Consider the following 20,776-nt stretch of genomic DNA (forward strand, 5'->3'; position numbering starts at 1 on the left):
TTACATTTACAAGTTAATTTTACTAGTTTTATATAAAGCGATTCTTTTTATACACACAAAGTTTTGTTTCATTCCACTTACCTTTCAATTTGCTGCTTGCAAACATTTATCATTTTACCTTCCGATTGATTGAGTTACACAAGACGTTTTCGGATTCTTTTTTTTTTCTGCATAGTTTTTCTTGTATTTTATCTTTACGGGAGGAAATTTCGCGACGGGTATAAACCGCGGTATTTACCGCGCGGCTCCGCGCAGACGGTAATATCGTAATTGCTTCGGAAAAATTGGCTTACTCGCCGAGAGGACAGATTACGTACACAGATACACGATTCGACGACGAGACGACTGCAGAATTCCGGAAAGGAGACGGCGCGGGACAGAGAAACGGAGAAACCAATTAGCATTTAGACGGGTTTTGCAAAAAACAGGAAGGATGAGAATCCGGAAGGAAGAGATTCTCTCTCTTTCTCTCTCTTTCTCTCGTGTGCGCGCGGCGTTAAAGCGGATCATCGAGAATCAGCCGAACGATCCGAAAGAAAACCACCACGAAAACCGACTACGGTTATCTCGTTTCCTTTCGGGTTCGCGATATAACGGCGAATTATCCGCGGATACGAAATGAGAATCTTGCGAGTCAATGGATGCGAAATCAAAGAGGCGCGAAAGTTAGTCATCCGTAATAATGGTAATAAGTTGCCGCACAGGCAATTAAGTTTTTATTACTCCGGGTGGTTGGGACATTGTTTAAATTATAATGTATGTGTGTGTGGGGGTGTGTGTACGTGTGTCTCATTGTATAATAACCGCGTCCTTGCAATTCCGACGGAATAATCGTTTTTCGGACGTGATTTTTCGTAGCAAACGGGTTTGCGGAACATTTTTTATCATACGATTGCGGACGTCAAGTTTTTGCACTCTTCTCGCACACGTCTCGCTGAATAAATCGTATTAAATAATCATGACAGAACACGTTTACGTAATTAACCAAATTGCTTATGTAAGATTTTTTGCGTTAACGAGAATCGTGTAATGCAATGCGCAACATTAAATAACTCTAATTTTTTTGCTCTCTTGCAAATTGGATAAAACTGGATTTAACGTTCAAATCAAGTTAATTAAACTGTAACTGGCATTTGTAAGATTATTAGCAGAAAGAGACAGAGGAGAGAGAGAGAGCACATTAATTAATTGTAACCGACGCTCGAGACGTTTCTTAGCTCCATGCAGCGCGTTAGTTTGTTCGATTAACGAATCGCGTCAAGACACTTGCGAAATTATTCACAGTTGCGAAGTCAATTTGTACATTGTCGCGCACCGTGTAAAATAAACGCGGCGCTGTGGATGTGATAAACTAGTGCATATCGAATGGCCACCTTAAAATTAGCCGACAAATGTTACGACGTCGGCCATTACGTACGTGGTGCACGCGCGCGCGCGCGCGCGCGGTTGGAAGTCACCGCAAAAAGGGACCCCTGTTTAGCACCTATCGCGGCCGATACAGCACGCAAAATGGTGTGCAAAGTGCATTAACTTCCGCGGATGCAAATTCCCCGAACTATAAATTATAACGAAGTAATTTCTGCGCGCTGACCCCTCGCGATAGCGGAAGCGCCTTGGGAGCGAAACGGTAATACGAATCTCGAATTCCGAGTGCGGATGCATGAAATGATTTGAATCGCGCGGTTGTCGCAGTTTATAGTTTGCATCGGCGAAGAGAGTTAATAATTCGTTATTGGAAAGTTATTTGGCGCGTTTTCCCTCAATGAATCTGTACAAAATTGTACATTCCACATCTCGGAGCTAACAAAGTGTTCGTTAATTGAAAACGAGAGATATTCTCTTATTTATTTATTTTTTTTTTTAATTATTAAAATATATTCATATTTGTTCGGAGATTTTGTACATGTCTGTTTGTTTTTTTTTTTTTTTTTCGTTGTGTTTGTACGATTACAAGCGACGCGCACATAAATTAAAGATAGTCTAATGAAACTTGAATGAATGCATATTGCGCAGACAGTTTTTGCGGTTGCATTTATGATTTCAGAAGACGAGGTGGACGGCAATACGTGCTCGGCATTTAGGCGGGAACAAGAAAATTATAGCGCTCGCGTAATATCGCGAGGTGTGTCCCACTTTTGCTTGTAAATACAATGTTTTCGTAAAATGGCTGGCTGGGTTGTGTCGGGAACTCTACGTTTTTCGAGGTTACCAACGCTCGTACATTGCTATGTAAATGTAGCGGTAAAGCGTTCCCCGCGCGCACCGCTGTTAGACGAGTCGTAAATTCGCGAACAGACGGTGTCACAGGGGGCGGTGCTCGTCCCGCTTCCTTGCCGGATAATCGAAAATTTGCGAGTTGAACCACACCGATCCCTTCGCGGTAAATTTACTCCCGATCCAGACGGATTGACTGGCTTTTTTCTGAAAACAGAGAAGAAAGACTCGTGCGAGTTCGCGCGTTGCTTTATTTATTTCGAATGATATAAAAGCTCCCGGTGACCCGATGTTTATAGGTTACACAAAACCTTTATTGTGTAGCACATATTATATCCAACAAAGCAACAGCAGAACAGACAATATATCAAAACGTCGAGAAAGGCGGGGAAACATAAAGAGAGCGCGTCTCTTTCTCTTTCTCTTTCTTTTCCTTTTTATAAAGATGAATATATTTTTTTATTATTGCGCGGGAAAAAGCTTATAAATCGGTTTTATAAAGAACAAAGCACGCAGTGCTTATAAATAAAAAAAAATAGAAATTAATACACATATAATAAAATATTGCGTTATCCGACAGTTTTTAATTGTCATGTTTAATTATACGTGCGCGCACGCGCGCGTTTCGCGTTATTTCCGACGTAGGATCTTGTTAATTACTATAGGCAAATCCCGGAGGTATTGCGAAAACTGTACGACCACGAAAAATTGCACGGTTGGCTGTATAGCGCGGAATACACGTCTAAATCGCGGACGAGCATTTCGGTCAGAATAATCGGATGTACAATGGGACGCGAGCGGATCGGACATCGACGATCTAACGACGGACATTTCGATGTGCGCGATTCGGCTCGCGGCGATCGCGGTCGCACTCGACCTGAATATTTAGTTAATAAGCAACGACCAATTGAAGCTAAAGTGCTCGAGTTGTTACGAGTACAATTATTCTGCGTCGATGGTATATGTACCGTGCGCCCTCACGGCTGCTGTGCTGCTGCTGCTGCTGCTGCTGCTACTGCTCTCCCACTCGGGCGAATTCGTTTGATCAATCGCCCGCCGTTCGAATCTCATTATTGACGAGTCATTGAACGTAACCGAATGAAAGAAAAACGAGAAAAACAGAGAGAGAGAGAGAACGGAATAATTTTCATTATGGGGGATTTCGATTCCCTCGTGCGTATACACATACAAATTCGAGTATTTCACGCGCCCTTTATTGAAAAAAAAAAAAAAAATCAAATAAATTGCTGAAGATTTTTATTTATCGAATAACAATTTGAATTTTTGTTCTTTGCGAGATAAACGTGTACGCGTCATATTTTTGGCGCGCCGTGATAACGTGTGCGTATGTATCTGTGATACAAAGGTAATTAAAAACTTGGTTCGTATATCTCTCGTCTAATTTTTGCATCAGTTCAGTTCTTATTACTACCACAATGAATTTTTTATACGTTCCATCATAAAACACGAGAAGAGAGTTTTTAGAAGCAACCGGCTAAATTGCTTCTGTCCGTCACACACACGTGCACACACTATATTTTATACAAAAGTCGCACAGGAGAGAACGAGAGAGAGAGAGAGAGAGAGAGAGAGAGAGACAGTAAGTTTTCTACGCGGTATTTATATTGAATTTATTATATCTCAATCCGAACGCTGCTTGCGCGGGTAAAAGAAATATGTGACATTTGAACGTAGCTACGTTGAAAATGTTTTATTCAACTCTTCCCCGACAATGTATGCACGTATAGTCACATTTCTAACCGCTTACATATGTATATATGGCGTCATGTTGAATGAATGGGATTAAACAATGAGGATTGTTCACTTATATCTCTCTCTAATTATCGCACGACTTGTGGATCCTTAAAAATTGTTATTATGCGCATTCGTGCGCGATCGAAATCGTACAATCCGCGAAACGTCCGGTTTTATCGCCAGTTTTATCGTTGTTCGCGCCGTTGAAATCCCCGCGGATAATGCATCGAGTGCTTTTCGAGTAGCTTTTATTGCGAAATCACATTACCTCGGTAATGCAAAAAAGACAAGTGACTGCCGCGTTCGTTCAGTTATTATACTTGGCTCTCGCGCGTGGTACTCGAGAATTCGTCTACATCTAATTGCTTATCAAACCGAAACAAGAGAAAAAGAGAGAGAGAAAGAAAGAGAGAGAGAGAGAGAAAGTGAAAACGCGGAGAGAAGTGCAGAACGCGCGTTGCACGCATCGAAAATACCGGTGCGATGTAAACGAGGGAACGAGCCAGGTCTCCCCGTTATGCCGGAATCATAATCACGGCCTTAATTAAAAGAGCATTAATTAAAAGCGTGCGCCGCCGCTCCTGCAATTAATAAAGATCCAATTTGTTCTCGTTACTCGACAACACGCGGTCCAGCGACATTTACCGCTTTTGCAGCGCGAGACGCGCTGAATACGCATAAATGTTACGAGAAAGCTCTTATTTTTTTCTCCGAGACTCGCGGAAAAAAGGCGGAATTTTTTTTTTTTTTTTGTTAGCGACACTCGCTCTCTCGAGCGCTTGTATCAGCGTGCTTGTATCAACAATTTCCGACCGAGACTTTTCGCGCGGGAAAACTCGATGATCGCCGGAAAAATTATATTACGGTCGCGACGCCCGTCGATTATTTCACGTCGCGAAATTTCCCTCGTTAAACAACCACAGCCGTGAAATGTGTAATTTCACCCGACGAAGAAACGATGCCACCGCGATTGCGACCGCGGATGCTGCGTGCGTTTATTTGTTAAACTGGAAAACCCGACAATCCATCGATACCACCGTAAACCTGGACGCGTTGTGTTATAGTATTATATATAATATTGACACAACATTAAAATGCGGGCTTCCATCGGCTATTGTTAACAATACAATAGGCGGTTTATATTCACGAGATAATCTCACGCTGATAATTACCGAGATGAAACTGTATAACGATGCGGGGTTATAAATAATAGAGCGCCGAACACGCGCGGCCGAACGATTCGTTGTAGTCAACGATATTATGCCGGTTCGGCGCCGCACAATACAACATGCGGTTCTTTCGCGAACAATCGCAATGTCATCGATGACGCAGTGATCCAATCACCGGCGGGGTGCGCGCAACTCTCGGTGACCGCAACGGTGCAAAACGGCGACATTGATTTAGTATCGAAAGTCTGAAGAGAGACAGAGTCATTATCATTTCGCGGTTCGCGGCGAACAGTAATTGAGGTTGATCCGCGGTTAATAATTCTCATTGTTTGATTCAATAACAAGTGTTATACAAGCGTATAGGTTTTTTTTAACTCATATTTTGACGCATATTTTTTACACGTGGCAAATAGTAATTGTATAAACGTAATTAACTCTTTAACTGTTCATTAAATTGATTGAAATTTAATTACGTGCTTCTTTATTACGACCGTCAAAAGTCATTAAGATGAAAATTGTCTTGACGTTCGAGGGATATTCTTTGCGCGCTTAACGACAATCGATTTTGTTAAATTATCTACAGGCGACATTTTGCGAGAAGTGTAATTTTAGGCCGTAAATTCGTTTACGTTCGTTTTCGCGGACAATTTCAACCAATTGTGAGTCTTATTTCATTTCTTTTATTGTTGATTCTTAAAATACTCTTATCCGTTTTGCACAATTGCGCGCAAGCAAGAGCAGTCCTTTTATTCACTTTGGCTTTTGTTACGTCACGTCGGAGAGATGTAAATGGCATCACGTGTTACGTCGAATTAGCTTGCGTTAAATGTTACACACGCCATTGTCCGCGCCACAATCGACTTAATCAAACTGGAATATGTACAACAAGCGAAATCGGCTATAGATAATTATGCAATATTGAATATACGCGAACGATCGTATTTATCTCAGGTGTGTGCGGGTGAATAGAATTTATACGTCGCGCACGTCACGGTGTTCTATACATATTTTATAAACTCGATGCGAATTTACACCGTGAAATTGCAGCGCTTTATAATTTTGTTATACAGTTTTAAATATTATGATAAAATTGTAATGTACTGTTAATGCCTGTTAATCCCTGTGTGTTTACGAGAGAAAAAGTTCGCATTGCGTGAAACAATATTTTTATACATTTAGTGTATTACTACTTATTAATTATATTATTTGTTTTTTCTACAATTCTACACACGAGTGAAGAGTAATGTGCTTTCTTGCTTTATTCAAGGTAAGTTACAAGACAGACTCGAGAGACAAACGATACGTCTTATCGAGACTGTTGCGATGTCGCGTTGTTGCAGTGCGTTGCCACTGCAATCAGCCGGAACGGACGAATGCAACCGTAAAACAGAAGCGCAGAATATGTCGCGCGGAGAAGTCGCCGTGGCGACACAAAATAAAAAATATATGTATATACATCCACTGTGTGGCGGTATCTACATGTAAATGGATTGTTTTAATAACACTGAAAGCCGCGACGCGCATCGAGAGACGTCGCCATCAGTGTGAGCACACAGTTTCGCACGAACGAAGCATAAACGAAGGCGATGTTGTTTTGTGTGTGCAGCTTTTGAGATATCCCTTGCGCCGCGTTGGGAGGGAAAAACCAACGAGCAGTCGCAATCTCATTGACGGGAGACTTGCTCGCTTGCGAAGGAGAAAATTTGCGCGCTCAAGAAAGTCTTCATTAATCTTTGATAATTAATGCGTCGGCTTCCTCGCACTGTTTTCTTTCGGCCTGACGTAAAGAATACAAAGTATATACCCGGCGTAGACAATATATGTATGTTCTGTTTTGTTTGCAACGTGTAAATATATATTTTAAAAGGATTTCTTCTCTTAGAAATATTCGTATTTTTTCTTTCAATAAAATTTACAAATGTACTTGAATAAAAAATTCTTTTAGAGTTTTCTTTTAATAAATTTTATATATTTATTTGTAGTCGCGATATCTCGAAAGTGTCAAGAAATGCGACAAAACAAATCATTTTACTCGACGCTTAGAGAAAATATTGAAAAATTTTATAAAGTGTAAAATATAAAAACCAATTTGTATGTGAAACAAAAAAAAGCAAGTATATGAAAAAATTTAATTTTTGTCTCCGAGGAATATGAAAAGGAAAGTAGTAGGACACAGAGATATCCGACACAGTGTTCTTATAGGTGCATCATAGGGCCGCGCGTCGCAAGTTCAACGGTCCGCTTTTGGGGATGGCTCGACGGGTTTACCACGGTTTAATGGCAGTCGAGTGTCCCGTGTACGGTTTGCAATATCGCGTGTTCAGCTGTGATAATTAAGTGTTACGGTTCTTGGTTCGTTATCCACTTAGTCGCCGCAATTACACGCCGGATTACGCCGCACATTCGGTAAAGCAAAGTAGCAATTTGTTCTAAAGCACCGGCAATCCAGATGAAGTATGACAGTGCGGCCGCGTGACCCGATTAAGACGATTATTATCTAAGATTCATTATTTGTACGCACACGCATTTGTAGTGCAAATATATTCGCGAAAAGACGCACGCATTTTTACAAAAAAATTAGATATCAATGTTATCTCACTGACGTGAAGTAAAGTAAACTCTTAATGGACGGAAAGCACGCAAGTTTGTAATGTGGTGTTTATATATAATGTACATAAAAATTTAAATTGAAAAACATTTCTGTAAACAAGTATTGTGTATTAAATCGTGTTGATTAATGGGGATGCAATAAAAATGCAAGAGAAAATTTACAGAAGAATATTTTCTATTTAATGTATACAGACTGAAGATTTTATAAAATGTTTAATAGACAATAGACAGTTTTTAACGATTACTGTGTAATATATTTAGAGATAGAGAGTAGCCTTTCTCTTTTTTTATATATTCTTTCTCTTTCTTTAGAACAACGAAATATTTCAACTGTTCAGTTTGTGTTTTAGCGACTTATAAACATTTACAACATTAAAATCTTGATTGAATCAAAGACAACAGCGAGACATTGTATGTATATACATACATACACATACAAATGTGTGTGTATGTATACACATATGTATATATATATATAGATAGAGATATATTTTACATTTATAACAGCTAATATTTTTTTTTAACTTTCGTGTTATTTACTTTTCTTTGATTCAATCCTTATTTGACTCTTTGATTCCGTTCCAACTAGATTAGAGCAATAATACAGTGTGTTGCGATAATATATAACATTACTTACATATTGTTTCATGACGAAAAAACAAAAAACAAATTATCGAGAAAGTGGCGGACGTTGCTGTTGTGCAAAATGATTTTTGTTACGAGAAGTTTTCTTTTGTTAATATTGGGGATATTTTTTCACGAAGCTCTCGATACATAATCTGACTTACATATGTACTTTGAGTACGTAAAATATACAGAGACAGATATTTATGTACAATGTTTAAATAAATCGATACATATACAATTTGTCTTAAATAGTTATATGATATAAGTATATATATATATATATATATATATACTTATATATATATAGATATACTGTATATATATACTGCGATCTACATCTGCAAAAATCAAATTTGTTCAACAGAGTCAGCGCCGCGCACTCTAAAAATCTTTCTACATTAGTACGAATGATACTTTGTTAACATTTACTCACAACCATCTGATGATTTGTGACGATTAGTGTTTTGCTTAGTTTACGTAAAGGAACATTATTACTTGCACAAAAATACACGCGCGGATCCATTCATTACACGCTTACATTACACGTACAGCAAGCCACACAATAATGACAACATACTTTTCATTTATCTTTCTTCAACATGTATTAACAATAATTAAATTACTACTCGCACAAAAAATTTATCTAGCTATATTCTCTTCTCGTCTAAACATTTCACAACTATTTAATTGTTAGGTGTGCCGGAAGAATAATATCCGAAAGATCACGTGCGAAAAGAGATGGAAAACAAATTTTCTACACACGTCCGTACACTCACACAACTGAATATTTAATACCGAAGATAATGTTTAGATAATTTTTTTTTTTTTATAAATTTAAATTTGTGTGAAGGTTAGGTTATTCGGAAACACGTGGATTTTAAACAGTCGGTTCTCTTTGTCGAAGAGATCAAACACAGTCACAAGTTCTGGAAATATATTTCTCTTTGCCCCTTTCTTATTATATCTTTCTAAAACGACATAATCTATTCTTATCGCTTAGAGTAATGTACTTCTCATTGAAGTAACAAGAGGGATGAGTGTAGCGAGCGAGGAAAGTTCGCAAAGCGGGAATACCGCGGATATCGAAGACAAGAAGTTATACCGATGCGGATACACGCACACGAGGACTTAAAAAGTCACGAATTCTAAAGCCGTGCTCGTTTCCCGATCCAACAATACGGTTTTCGCGAATCTGGTTTGAGTGCTGGTTAAAAAAAAAAAAAAAAAAAAATAGAGAGAAAAACGCGAACGCAAAACTTTTTACTTTTGCGCGCGCGTGCGGTATTTCTCCTCTACCGAAAATCCTTTCTATATCGCAGACCTCTCCAACCTCTTTCGTACGCACTTAACCCGTAAAACCGGAAATAGACGAAAAAGGAATCTCGCGCAATCTCGTTGTTCTTATATATATATTATATATATAGAACACAGGGTGTTTCAAATCTCAGGGCTTATCAATATATACAAGGATAACAATGTAATCGTGATTGTCATAAAAAACAAACTTCCAAAATTACATGTTCTACATGCAAATAAAATTGTTTAAATATCAATATTTTAAATTAATAAATATCAAAATAACTAATAGTAAATCGATACGTTTGAGGAAGTAAACAATTGAAGAGATTGTGATTTTTCCCGCGCGTGTGACTATTCAACTATACGCTTATTTAATTGTACGCTTGCGCTTGTGTCATTAAATTTGTGCATAGAGAAACGACTGAAAAATTTTTACAAGTCTTGCTCTCTGCTGTGTGATTGCACTTATATACGTTTTACAAGTGATTCTTTCGCCGTAACTAACTTTGACACTACATTTATTGTGCAGAATAGTAGATCTTATCATATTAAAAGAGATACCGCGAAATATATTCGCAGCGAATATTGTGCAGTTGCGATTGACGATTCAAACTGATTAATTTTATAATATATGTATATGTATGTATCGTCGTCGCAATGTTTGTTTTTCATCGAAGAAATATAAACAGACAACTAAGATAAAAGTACCAAAATTGAGCGGAGGTTCTAACATCTAGAAACAGATGGAAAAAAAAATAGAGAATATTTTAATAAATATTAAAAATTTAGAAAAGTATAATTTTTTAAACAAAAAAAACCTAAAACTTTCAAATAAAAAATTTACAAAATATTTTATCACACACGAAAAGAATATTATGTCATAAAATTCGTATATTAAAGCGTTCGAGTATCGAATTGTTTCTCTTTCACAATTTAGCAGTGTAATAAAATATTGGATGTTTTGAAAAAGTATTTTAAATTTCTCTCTTTTTTATGTATAAAATACTGTTTTTATATTTTATCATTGTGTCTATGTACAAGATTCATGAGAATTTGTCATTTTCAGTAAGAACATTCTCTTTATATGCGAACTTTAAGTGTCCCGAAATTGGTACTTTTACCTTATTGTGTCGCGTTGATATTAAAGAACGAGGTAATGTTGGTTAAAGACGGTACTTTAGTCTGCATTTAGGCTTCTGAACGATGAACGACAGACAAGCGACATGAGATCTAGTGATTGGATGTCATATATTATTTTTGTTATTTTCAATAATTACAAACACATTCCGCGTTGCTCGCTCCTGTCATTTATCGTCCGGAAGTACAAACGCAGATTTTCCGTACCCCGCAACTAGCCGTACTGATTTTATCTTATAATTTATAACAACAGTCAGACACATATTCACGGAAGTTGAAAATTCTTAAGTCATGCTTAAGGTACACAAATGATCTCTGCGCATTGCTTGAACCCTCAATTTGAGACTATATAATATTCATATTTTACACAAATATGTATACGATAATTGAGAGATATATATATTGAGTTGTAGTAATTTCGAAGCAATGAAGTAAAACGATTAAAGGTCCGTAAACTTTCTTTTCTGAACGAGGTATTTAGAACGCTGGAAGGTACACTTGGAAACATGATCGCCGAAACGGAACAGCAACCCTGTTGGCACTTTGACAATAGAAGAACAATGTACGAAATAATGATTTTTTTCTTCAATGCAATTTGCACGTAACAAGTAATAATCTCACTTGAGTGATATGAGATACACAATTGAACACTCTCTTAGAAGATCTAGCGAATCCTTCACTTCTCAAATTATTAGCATAGAGAACTTTATCTTTTTATTTTATTTATTTATTTTTTTTTGTTTCTGACCACGCGTAGTCTATCTAAACGGATGAACATCAGGTTAAATAAACAAACAAGAATCAATTGATTGTATACAAGATTTTGCGGAACGAGAGATTACTTCGTAAAAATAATAATAAACTATCTGCTTTACGTCGAAGAATAAAACATGACGCGAGTTCAATTAGATCGGATTGTTTTATCAGGTTTAATACTTTGTAAAAGACGTTAGCCGATTCTATCTTTGTACACTCTAGTTAGAAAATATTCTTCCATGTTATACGACAGAGCTGTCTAATTTGTGATGAGCGCAAGAAAGAAAGAAATGTTACCTAACAAACGCTTACTTAGACAGCTCTGCTATACGACGAGATCTACAACAAGTGGATACACGTTAATTCAGAATGTGATATACACAATTTGCCACCAATTTCTAAACATCATCTCTCGAGTCCAATTGCACATCGACGCTTATTAGCTCTTTAGCTTTCTCATAATCATTTCGACATTCTTTGTTTATCTCACTATTGTATCGAACTATAGTCTGGACTAATCTAAAAATATAAATATGGACTCTCCAATTAGGATTGATTTTCTAAAGGTTGTTGACACGTCTTTTACTATTTATCGTGAATATTTTTTTTTTTTTTTTGTCCAAATTGGCACAAAACTTTAACAAGATACAAGCGACTTCATTGAATTGCTACTCATTCAATACTGTTTCTTGTTTCTCATCACGTTTTAATTTCTGTAGACTCAAAAAGTATCACGCATTTAATTTCAAACTTCACTTTCTAATAGAAATTCCACGAGTTTCTTTCATGCGCGTCGCAAAAAATGCAGTGCATATTTAAGTACTATAGGTATCATATACCATTTGTTTTTTTTTTTTCTTCAAGGTTTCACTGATCGCGCTAAGTCTGTCGAAGACAGATTTTCTCAAATGCCCGCAACAGATATTGGCACCAAAACCAAGTAACAGATCCGTCGAACACAGATTTGGCGGCGGATTAGTAGCAGAAACCGAGCAGGTCAGAAAATAATTGTGGAATATCTGCTCGAGATTTATCACCGATTTGTCGATGATGATAAATATCAGCAGATCTGTTGCCAAAACTTAAGCCTGAAGTCTCACAATTAATCTCCGATTTGTTGCGATATTCCGCTCGAATTTATAGCCAATCTGTTCGCAAATCAGATCTGCAAATCTCATCTGTTAGCACTTTGCTTAGTGAAATATCGTATACTCTAAAACTAGTCGTACAAGTATATTCTACAAGCGTGTTTTTTTTTTTTTTTTTTTGAACAGTGTTCTTATTTTAACACATCGGGCGTTTGAAGCCGATACTAACGCGCGTCACTTGGAGAATGCAATTGTAAAAGATCTAAAGACGCACATATAGCGTCGTACAGACTCTAATAAAAAATCTGAAAAACGCATATGTGCGTCATCCAACGCCAATGTGATAAAATTTTTATTTTACCGGATTATTTATAATTTGTAATAATAATAATTTTTGCAAATCCAGCATCCTATATGGAGGAAAAAAATTATTTTGAAGTATATATGTGTATACATATATATATATATTTAAGCACATTCTCTGCACAACATCCTGCAAACGGCTCCTACAACCCAATTTATTTCATTCATTAGTTTAAAGTCTCCTGAGCCCGAAGAATCTTCTTCTTGTTATTATTAATTTATAATAATTTTTGTCAATAGGAAGCTATACATTGCTCATTGATGACTTGTATCATTGACGATACATTATATGTTGACAATAGAACGAAACAATAAGAGAACTTTTTTCTAATTTACAGAGAAGACAATGACAATGCGTAATAAGCTCGCGGAAACGCGAATTATACAAGTCCGAATATTTTTGTTGTTTGGTTTTTATCACACCGAAAGAATAATCATTTTAAAAACGTGGATTTTTTTTATGTTCATTCATATTCTGCTAAATATATATATATATAAATAATTTAAAGAAATCACACACACGTTTTTGCATGAAGTAGGTAATTTAAACTGCGATTTTGTCTAAGAAATTCTGAAAGTAATTTTTTTTCGCTTCTTTTTTTGTGATCGTAAATAAGATAAACGGGCGATTTACGCCCAGAGAAGTGTGCAATTTTTCAAAATTTCGGTAAGTACATTAATTAACGATAGTGATTGTGACAGTGATATGCTCCGTCTAATCGTAAAATTATCAGTAGGTACGATCGATTTTGCTTCACCATACTGTTCTTCGCGCTACTGTATATTTTTAGACTTTCATAAGAGGAATATGTGCCTTTTTAATTCAGAGCTTCGTAATTATCAAAAAGAGAATCTGCACGTGAACACAAGATCTTGGAATTAATTTTCGCCGTCGCAACATGAAAACGTTTGACGTTTGCTCGCGCAACACGTGTGTTTGGAATTCCGTTGAAATTGAAATACATATGATATGGCAATACTTTCCAGATGCATGATATTACACACACACATGGTCTGCGGATCACTCGGAGATTATAGTCGCATCGACTGTTTTTTTTTCTTTTTTTTTTTTTTTTTTTTAACAATAGCTATAATTCGGTAAAGAGAATTCGGGCTTAATGTATTTACAATTAATTGGTCACGCGCGCGTCGTTCTCGAGTGACGTGTACAAACAAAAACGGAGATGGCACAGGAAGATTCACGCGCGCGAGTAAACGTAATATAACAATCATCAAGTTTTATCTCGGTTTGAGATCTCAAAATGCCAGCCGTATCATGCAAGTGCACTCTCAGAATATTCGATTTTTTGTTTTTTTTGTTTTTTTGTTATGTACATCCGTGCCAGGTTACACGTTTTGATCTGCATGCGATTCAGACTTGAAGTACACTCGCATGTTAGGGAATGCAAAAAATCGAATGTGGGGTTTTTGCTCGTCACCTTTTCGAAAGGCAGCACTCTTGGAAGGAAACCGTTCGTTTACGAAATACGCTTGATTGGAAACGCGTGGTCCGCATGCCATGATTTCCGTTTTTTTTTCGAAAACAGACATTTTTCACATAAGACACCGATATTGTGTCGCATTCCGCACGGAAACGCGCGCGTCGCGCGCGTTCGCGCGAGTGCATCTAGGAGTTTTCTTAGGGATAGACGTGAGGATAAAAATAGATGTGCGTGTATATAGAATATATGTATATATTGTTACATCCGCGTTTCGTCCGTGTCAATCTGTGTGTCCGCCGCGCATGTAGATTATAGATACAATTATTGAATGTAATAGAGGCGGTTCAGAGATAGAAAGTGAGTGAGCGAGAGAGTAAGAGAGACATTGAATTGGAATTATATCAAATATAGTTGATATGTGTATATTTCTCTGTGTATAAGATTTATATCTCGCTTGGCAAACAGAGAAAAAACTTGCATCTCTCTCATCGATGTTTGTACAAGTTTGTACAAGTTTCATCGGCAAACACATTTAATCAAGAGAAAGTTTATTGTTTTATCTGATAATGTCAATGAATTTTAGAAAACAGAAGAATAATAAAATATTTTTAGAAGAGCTAATAAAATATTCTTAGAGAAGCTACAAACTGAAAAGTACGTCAGATTGAAAAGTTTTCTTTTAAAGAGAGAGAGAGAAAGAGAGAGAGAGAGAGAGAGAGAGAGAGAGAGAGAGAGACCGGTAGTTACATCAAGTCGTTTTCATCTACTTGACGAGCGAGTATTGTTGCTGTGACAGCAACAATTGGAATAAACGGAAACTAATAAATAGTTTTACGCTATTGATTGTCAAAGTACGATTTCCGATATTTCATGTTTCTTACGGCAATTTCTGTGTCTATTAATCGATTGCGAAGAGAGGCCGATTCTGTGCGACAATGAGATCACTGTTGAGCTTAGTTTGTCTAGCATTTAACGCAAATCGCAAAACATAAAACGACGACATAGACGTGGGCAGAAATGGACGGGGCTATTGCGCGATCGTTACGATCAGTCGCTAGCACAACAAATACATATTTAATAACTCGTCGAAATTTGCGTATTTTTTTTCTTTCGATTCATTATGTACAAAAAAAGGTCGGAAATTGAAGTTAAATGCTTTACGATTATTTCTCAAGGCGAAAGTAATTTATTTCATAGAAGTGACCGAAGGAGGCAAATTGGCTAAGGTGGAACTACTCAACCTGGACGTTCTCGGCTCGATCTCCAAGGACATGCGATACAAGTCCTTCTCGTTCAGCAAGAGCGACGTGTCCAGCAGGTAGTTGGTCACCTTGGTGATCAATTCAATCTTGTAGGGAGTTTGCTGGAAATGTCGTATCTCGCGGATCACGTGAGCGATCTGAAACAGCGATCGTGAGATTGGTTCCATGACGTAGCAATTCTGAGCAACTAAAGTAGCAGTGATAAAATACTGAGTTAAATGTACAACAATTAGTTTTTTATTTAATATTCCGCGAGAAAAAAATTGTTGTGCTGATTTCGCGAAAAATATTGCTCACCATTCGCATTTTCGAGAAATTTAAAAGACCGTCCTCGGTGAAATTTGGAGTACCTTCCTCGATAAATGAGAGATCAGTGAGGTAGAGACCCAGGTAAGGAATACACGGTGGATCGCATCGGTGCAAGGCGTCTCGCAAGTTTCTGAAGCGCCCGTCGGATGAGACGATGTGTTGCAATCTCTCTATCGTCTGCTTTGTCTGAAATTTTTGTCGTATACAATTTAATCTCGTATCTTACTTGTGTAACTTTAACTGTTACGTTTACGTAAGAAATTCACGAGACGTTTGTTTTGCAGATTCAACAGATAAATATCGACAAGATCAATTGCGAACTGTGGATGACTCAAGAACTCGTACGTCTCGCTGTCATTAATGCAATATATTTTGAATATTTGTAAATATACTGAACACTCTCTTGTGTGTTCGCAATCTGACCTTGTTAAATTTATTTGTTACGTTTAGGTTGAAATTACAATTATAAAAATTTACGATTGTCTTACTGTTTTGGAAACTTTTTCCCAAGTTTTCTTGAGCCTGTAAACGCTGCTGTTCGTGAACGCCGCGCAAATTTGCAACACGCCGTTGTAATTGTGAAGAACTCGGTTGATATCGGCGACCGCGGCCCATTTCTCGATAGCCGCGACTCTGGCCGACATGTTGGAACGACGGATGATCTCGGAGACGACCAGTTCCGACACCTCGTTGAATCTCTTTGTCATCAGGAGAATATGAGGCGCGCGGATCGCCTTGTCCGTCTTCATCCACGCCTGGCCCAGAAATTCTCTGTGAAACATATAAAATTTCTATACGTTAAAACAACCGGCGAGATTTGATTTTATTATTTTTATTTATTACGGTTCATTGCTCACTCGCTAGCGATGGAGATGAATATCTGATGGTCCAGATACGTCATCTGTTCTGCGATCTCCAGCGCGAGCAGCGTCTCAATGCTCTCCTTGCTGTGAATCTGAAATTCACACGTGTTAGTTTTTTTCTTAGACATTTTTTTGGACAATGTATCTCTCGAAATGTTTTGTTACATAGTTATATCTCGCATTAAGTTTCTCTAACTTGTCGATTTCAGAGATCGCACACTCGCTTGTATTATAAAATAATATTGAGCAAAAGAAAGAAGAACAAAGTATATTTCTTTACTCACTGGTGGCGGAGCCAGCAGTTTTTTCAGATCGACTTTGGCATTCTCGGGTCCTTCCTTAGTGATCAAAGTAAGAAGCTGATTGGCGGCCTTGCGTTCAGCCGGCAACAGATTGGGACTGTAGCAGATATCGTCCAGGAACTCGATGGTCATATTCTTCAATTCCTGGTCGAGTTCGAAATCCTGGGCGTGCTTGGACACCCAGTGTCTGAGAACGTTCAGTACTCTCATTGTCGCAGCGGTCGACATTACCGATTCCTTGCGTCTGTTCTTGTCCCGACAAGAACCGCTGCGATTCGGACCGTCGTTCGGACCCTTGTCCGGTGGATTGCTCGAGCCGGAAGTCGCGATGGCGAATGCGGCCGCCGCGGTGGATGTGCTGCTCCTGAATTAATAAAATTGCTCTGAGGATGAAATATTTAACGCAACATCGTGTACGACGACACGTGAATAAAATCGAAGTTCGCGATTATTTATTTCTTCTTTATTTCATTGGTCTACGCATGTTGTTTTCTACATTCTACGTTGCATTATGCGAATCGCTTCAATCGACAAGTCATTCGCGACAGATTTTAAACATGCTACATGTGTGCTAAAAGGAATGGAACAATATCACGGAATAAAAAACTCGGTGATCGTCTCGTGTGCTTCTGCAGTGTAGTTTTAATCATATTTACTATTTCTATAACGTAATAAGCATCGACAACATAAGCGAGTAATGTGTGCGCCCTAATCGGCTAAAGTTCTACATTACTCACAAGTCAACAATGTGAAGACTCGTTAAATTTACTAATTTTCATTATATTGTACCATGTGCCGCTACTATAGTATATATATCTAGAATCAAAATTGCAAATCGGCATAATCGAGTTTCCAGTTCGAATTTCGACATTTTGGAACGGTAACTTTTTTTTTTTTATTGTTTGCGTCTTTACGATTGAACTTAGAGACAGCGTATTCACACACATCATCGAAATTCGAACTCACAATAATATTATCGAATTCTAATTTTTGCGTTTTAAATATTCAGTACTATAAGCACGCATGTTAAGTGACAGGAAGCGACTATCGAATAGAAAAACTATTTCTATTTCGTTTAGTCCATTCATAGCTCGTTTGCTATAGTGCATTTTGTAAGTGATCAAACAGACGTGATGGGCGCGCAGTATCATTGTTATAAGCGAGCGCAAGACTCTATAAATGCGTAGAGCCTCGATGAGTCACGAGCAACGCCAGTAAGCTTCGATTCTCGGTCCAGTCAACCTGTAGTGCGAAGTAATTTGCTTCGGATTTGAATTCACGGAAATTAATTTCGCTTGCAGTTTTGAGGCGGAGTATAATGAAAGGCAACGCGTGTGAAAATCACATGACTTCCTTAATCGATACTAACTCTATACTTTGTATAGAGTTCAGACACAAACACAAGCGACATTTCATTGTTATAACAACAGAATAAAAATACAACACAAGAGACATTGTTTTTCTCAAGACTTTTTCGGACAAACAACACTGCAAGCAAGAAAGAAATTGTTGTCATGCCACACGTATACAAATGAATAATGACGTTTTCAAAATGATCTCACTTACCAGATGGGTTCAGGTCCAATGCTATGAGTGACACAAAACAATACATGAAATACAGTTGAGTAGAGACAGCAGCGGGGAAGTATTTTCTTGACTCAAAAGGGATTACTTTATAGCTCGACCTTGAGGATACGATGAGAAAAAGAGAATAAAATCTTATATCGGATAAGATGGAAAAGAAAAGTTTTAAAAGGTGATAATCGTTCGGCATTATATTAATTCATTATTGGTAGTTTATTTAAATTATAAAGCAAATCAAGGTAATTGATATATTTACAACTTAGTCGAGTAAAATATATATATATGTTACATGAAAATGAGTTATAAACTATTTATAAACATAGTTACTGCAAGACAGATCGTAATAGATAATTAACATATTTACAAAGTATATTTACAACTGTTTTGTTCTTTGATGCAAATAAATAGTACAACTTGATTGTAGCTCAAATTTTTGCATTAAAAAGACTGTGGGTTTTAGAGAAAAAAAAAACAAACTTTTTGTAACGTGTGAGAGAGGAAATTATATCGGATATAAAATTATCTACTGTGTGTCCTGCGCACTACACTATTAAAAAAGTACTCAAATATTCCATAAAAAAGAGATAATACTATTTTTATCTAAATCTCTTTTCTTTTTTTTTTTTTTTTTTTAACTCGTCAATTCCTCCCTCTAGAAACAATTCTAGTCATAAACCTGATAAATAGAAAAAAATGATGTCAAGAAAAAGCTCTCATGCGTCAGAAAGCGGAAGTTGCCATTTAACGGCACTCAACACTCAGCAAGAACGAAATAGAGATAATTTTCATCGATACAAACGTTCTTCAACTTCGTAAGATACGATAATAAAATGCAAGAGTTCACACTTAATGAGAACTGTTGGAACAAACCTTCGTTGGCTCTGGCGAAAACTGGTGATGACCACACCAGCCTTGCTGGACGCTTGATCGTGCTGGAAGTTGCCCTGTTGCGAGGAGATTTCTTCTTGCATCGATCGCCTGTTCGCCCAGTAATTCTGTAAATTCGATTTACGCGTTTATCAAAATATGACGCAAAATTTGCACAAATTTTGTCGAGATTACACTACAAGTTGTCACACACGGACTACGTTATACAAGAACCCGTTATTGAACGACGTATAGAGAGAAGACTGATTGAAATCTTCTCTCGACTAAAAACTTGAAACACATTTTCTTATCACACATACGCCGGTTATGGTGGAGATCGAACTGCGTCTTGTGCTGCACGGCGGAGCGGATGCGATCGACGCTCTATGCTCTTGATACTGTTGCTGCTGCTGTTGATGCTGACTTTGCTGAATTGCCGATTGACTGATCGGCTTAGGGGACTGTACGCTTTCCTCGTCGCCCGGTGCGGCTTTCTCCTCTCTCTTTGTTTCGGTTTTCTTGGGCACGAAGGTAGGAGTTTTTGGCGTATCCGGTTTGGCAGATTCGGTTGATTGTGACGGTGAATCGTCGTAGGAAAATTGTACTTCTATAACGATCATTTTTCTCGCGTTACGCGCATCTTAGTAAAGTAACGACAAAAACACAATATGACGTGGATAAATCCAAATTGATTTTCTCACGCGAGGAAAGATATAAAATTACAGATGAGGTTTAATTATATACACACCTCTCGAATCCTCTTCCGCTACTGGCGTGTCGGTGTCTTCCGAGACTCCGCGTGAGTAAGTACCTGTCTCTTGCGGACTCGGATCCGATCCCGATCCGGATCCCGTCGAGCCGACTAGTGTTACGGAACTCAAATTACTCGGCGATGACGGCGCACTGACTACTGTAACATCTTATAGTCGAAATCTTTCATACGTCAGAATTACTCGCTTTTTTTTGTATCCAGTAGAAGGCAAAGTACAGAAAATTTTACCTTAAGTGTTTAAAATTTCTCTACACAATATCCTTTTATTTGTAAGTATTTGATTATTTATACATTTTTATTTATTTTTTTAATGTTGATAAACATATGTGTTTTGACTTTTACGTATCTATCTATTGC

At 37.6% G+C, this 20,776-nt stretch overlaps 1 protein-coding gene across 3 annotated transcripts in view; it reads right to left on the minus strand.

The window, feature by feature from the left end:
- Nucleotides 1-13,185: 13,185 nt before the first annotated feature.
- The window catches only part of LOC109853042 (ras-specific guanine nucleotide-releasing factor 2-like), a 45,825-nt gene continuing 38,234 nt past the window's right edge, over nt 13,186-20,776 (minus strand). For 2 of the 3 annotated variants that reach the window (XM_020424750.1, XM_020424748.1), the window contains 9 exons: nt 20,396-20,566; nt 19,968-20,254; nt 19,651-19,775; nt 18,763-18,783; nt 17,179-17,560; nt 16,889-16,986; nt 16,520-16,802; nt 16,020-16,217; nt 13,186-15,859 (listed from right to left, as the gene is read on the minus strand). In XM_020424750.1, coding sequence (XP_020280339.1) covers nt 15,647-15,859; nt 16,020-16,217; nt 16,520-16,802; nt 16,889-16,986; nt 17,179-17,560; nt 18,763-18,783; nt 19,651-19,775; nt 19,968-20,254; nt 20,396-20,566 — 1,778 coding nt within the window. In that variant the 3' untranslated portion in view covers nt 13,186-15,646. The remainder of the gene's footprint in view (nt 15,860-16,019; nt 16,218-16,519; nt 16,803-16,888; nt 16,987-17,178; nt 17,561-18,762; nt 18,784-19,650; nt 19,776-19,967; nt 20,255-20,395; nt 20,567-20,776) is intronic. The other variant, XM_020424749.1, reaches the window with a different exon arrangement.

This window comes from Pseudomyrmex gracilis, unplaced genomic scaffold (genome assembly GCF_002006095.1).
Source record: "Pseudomyrmex gracilis isolate BER0280 unplaced genomic scaffold, ASM200609v1 scaffold_42, whole genome shotgun sequence".
Classification (NCBI taxonomy): domain Eukaryota; kingdom Metazoa; phylum Arthropoda; class Insecta; order Hymenoptera; family Formicidae; genus Pseudomyrmex; species Pseudomyrmex gracilis.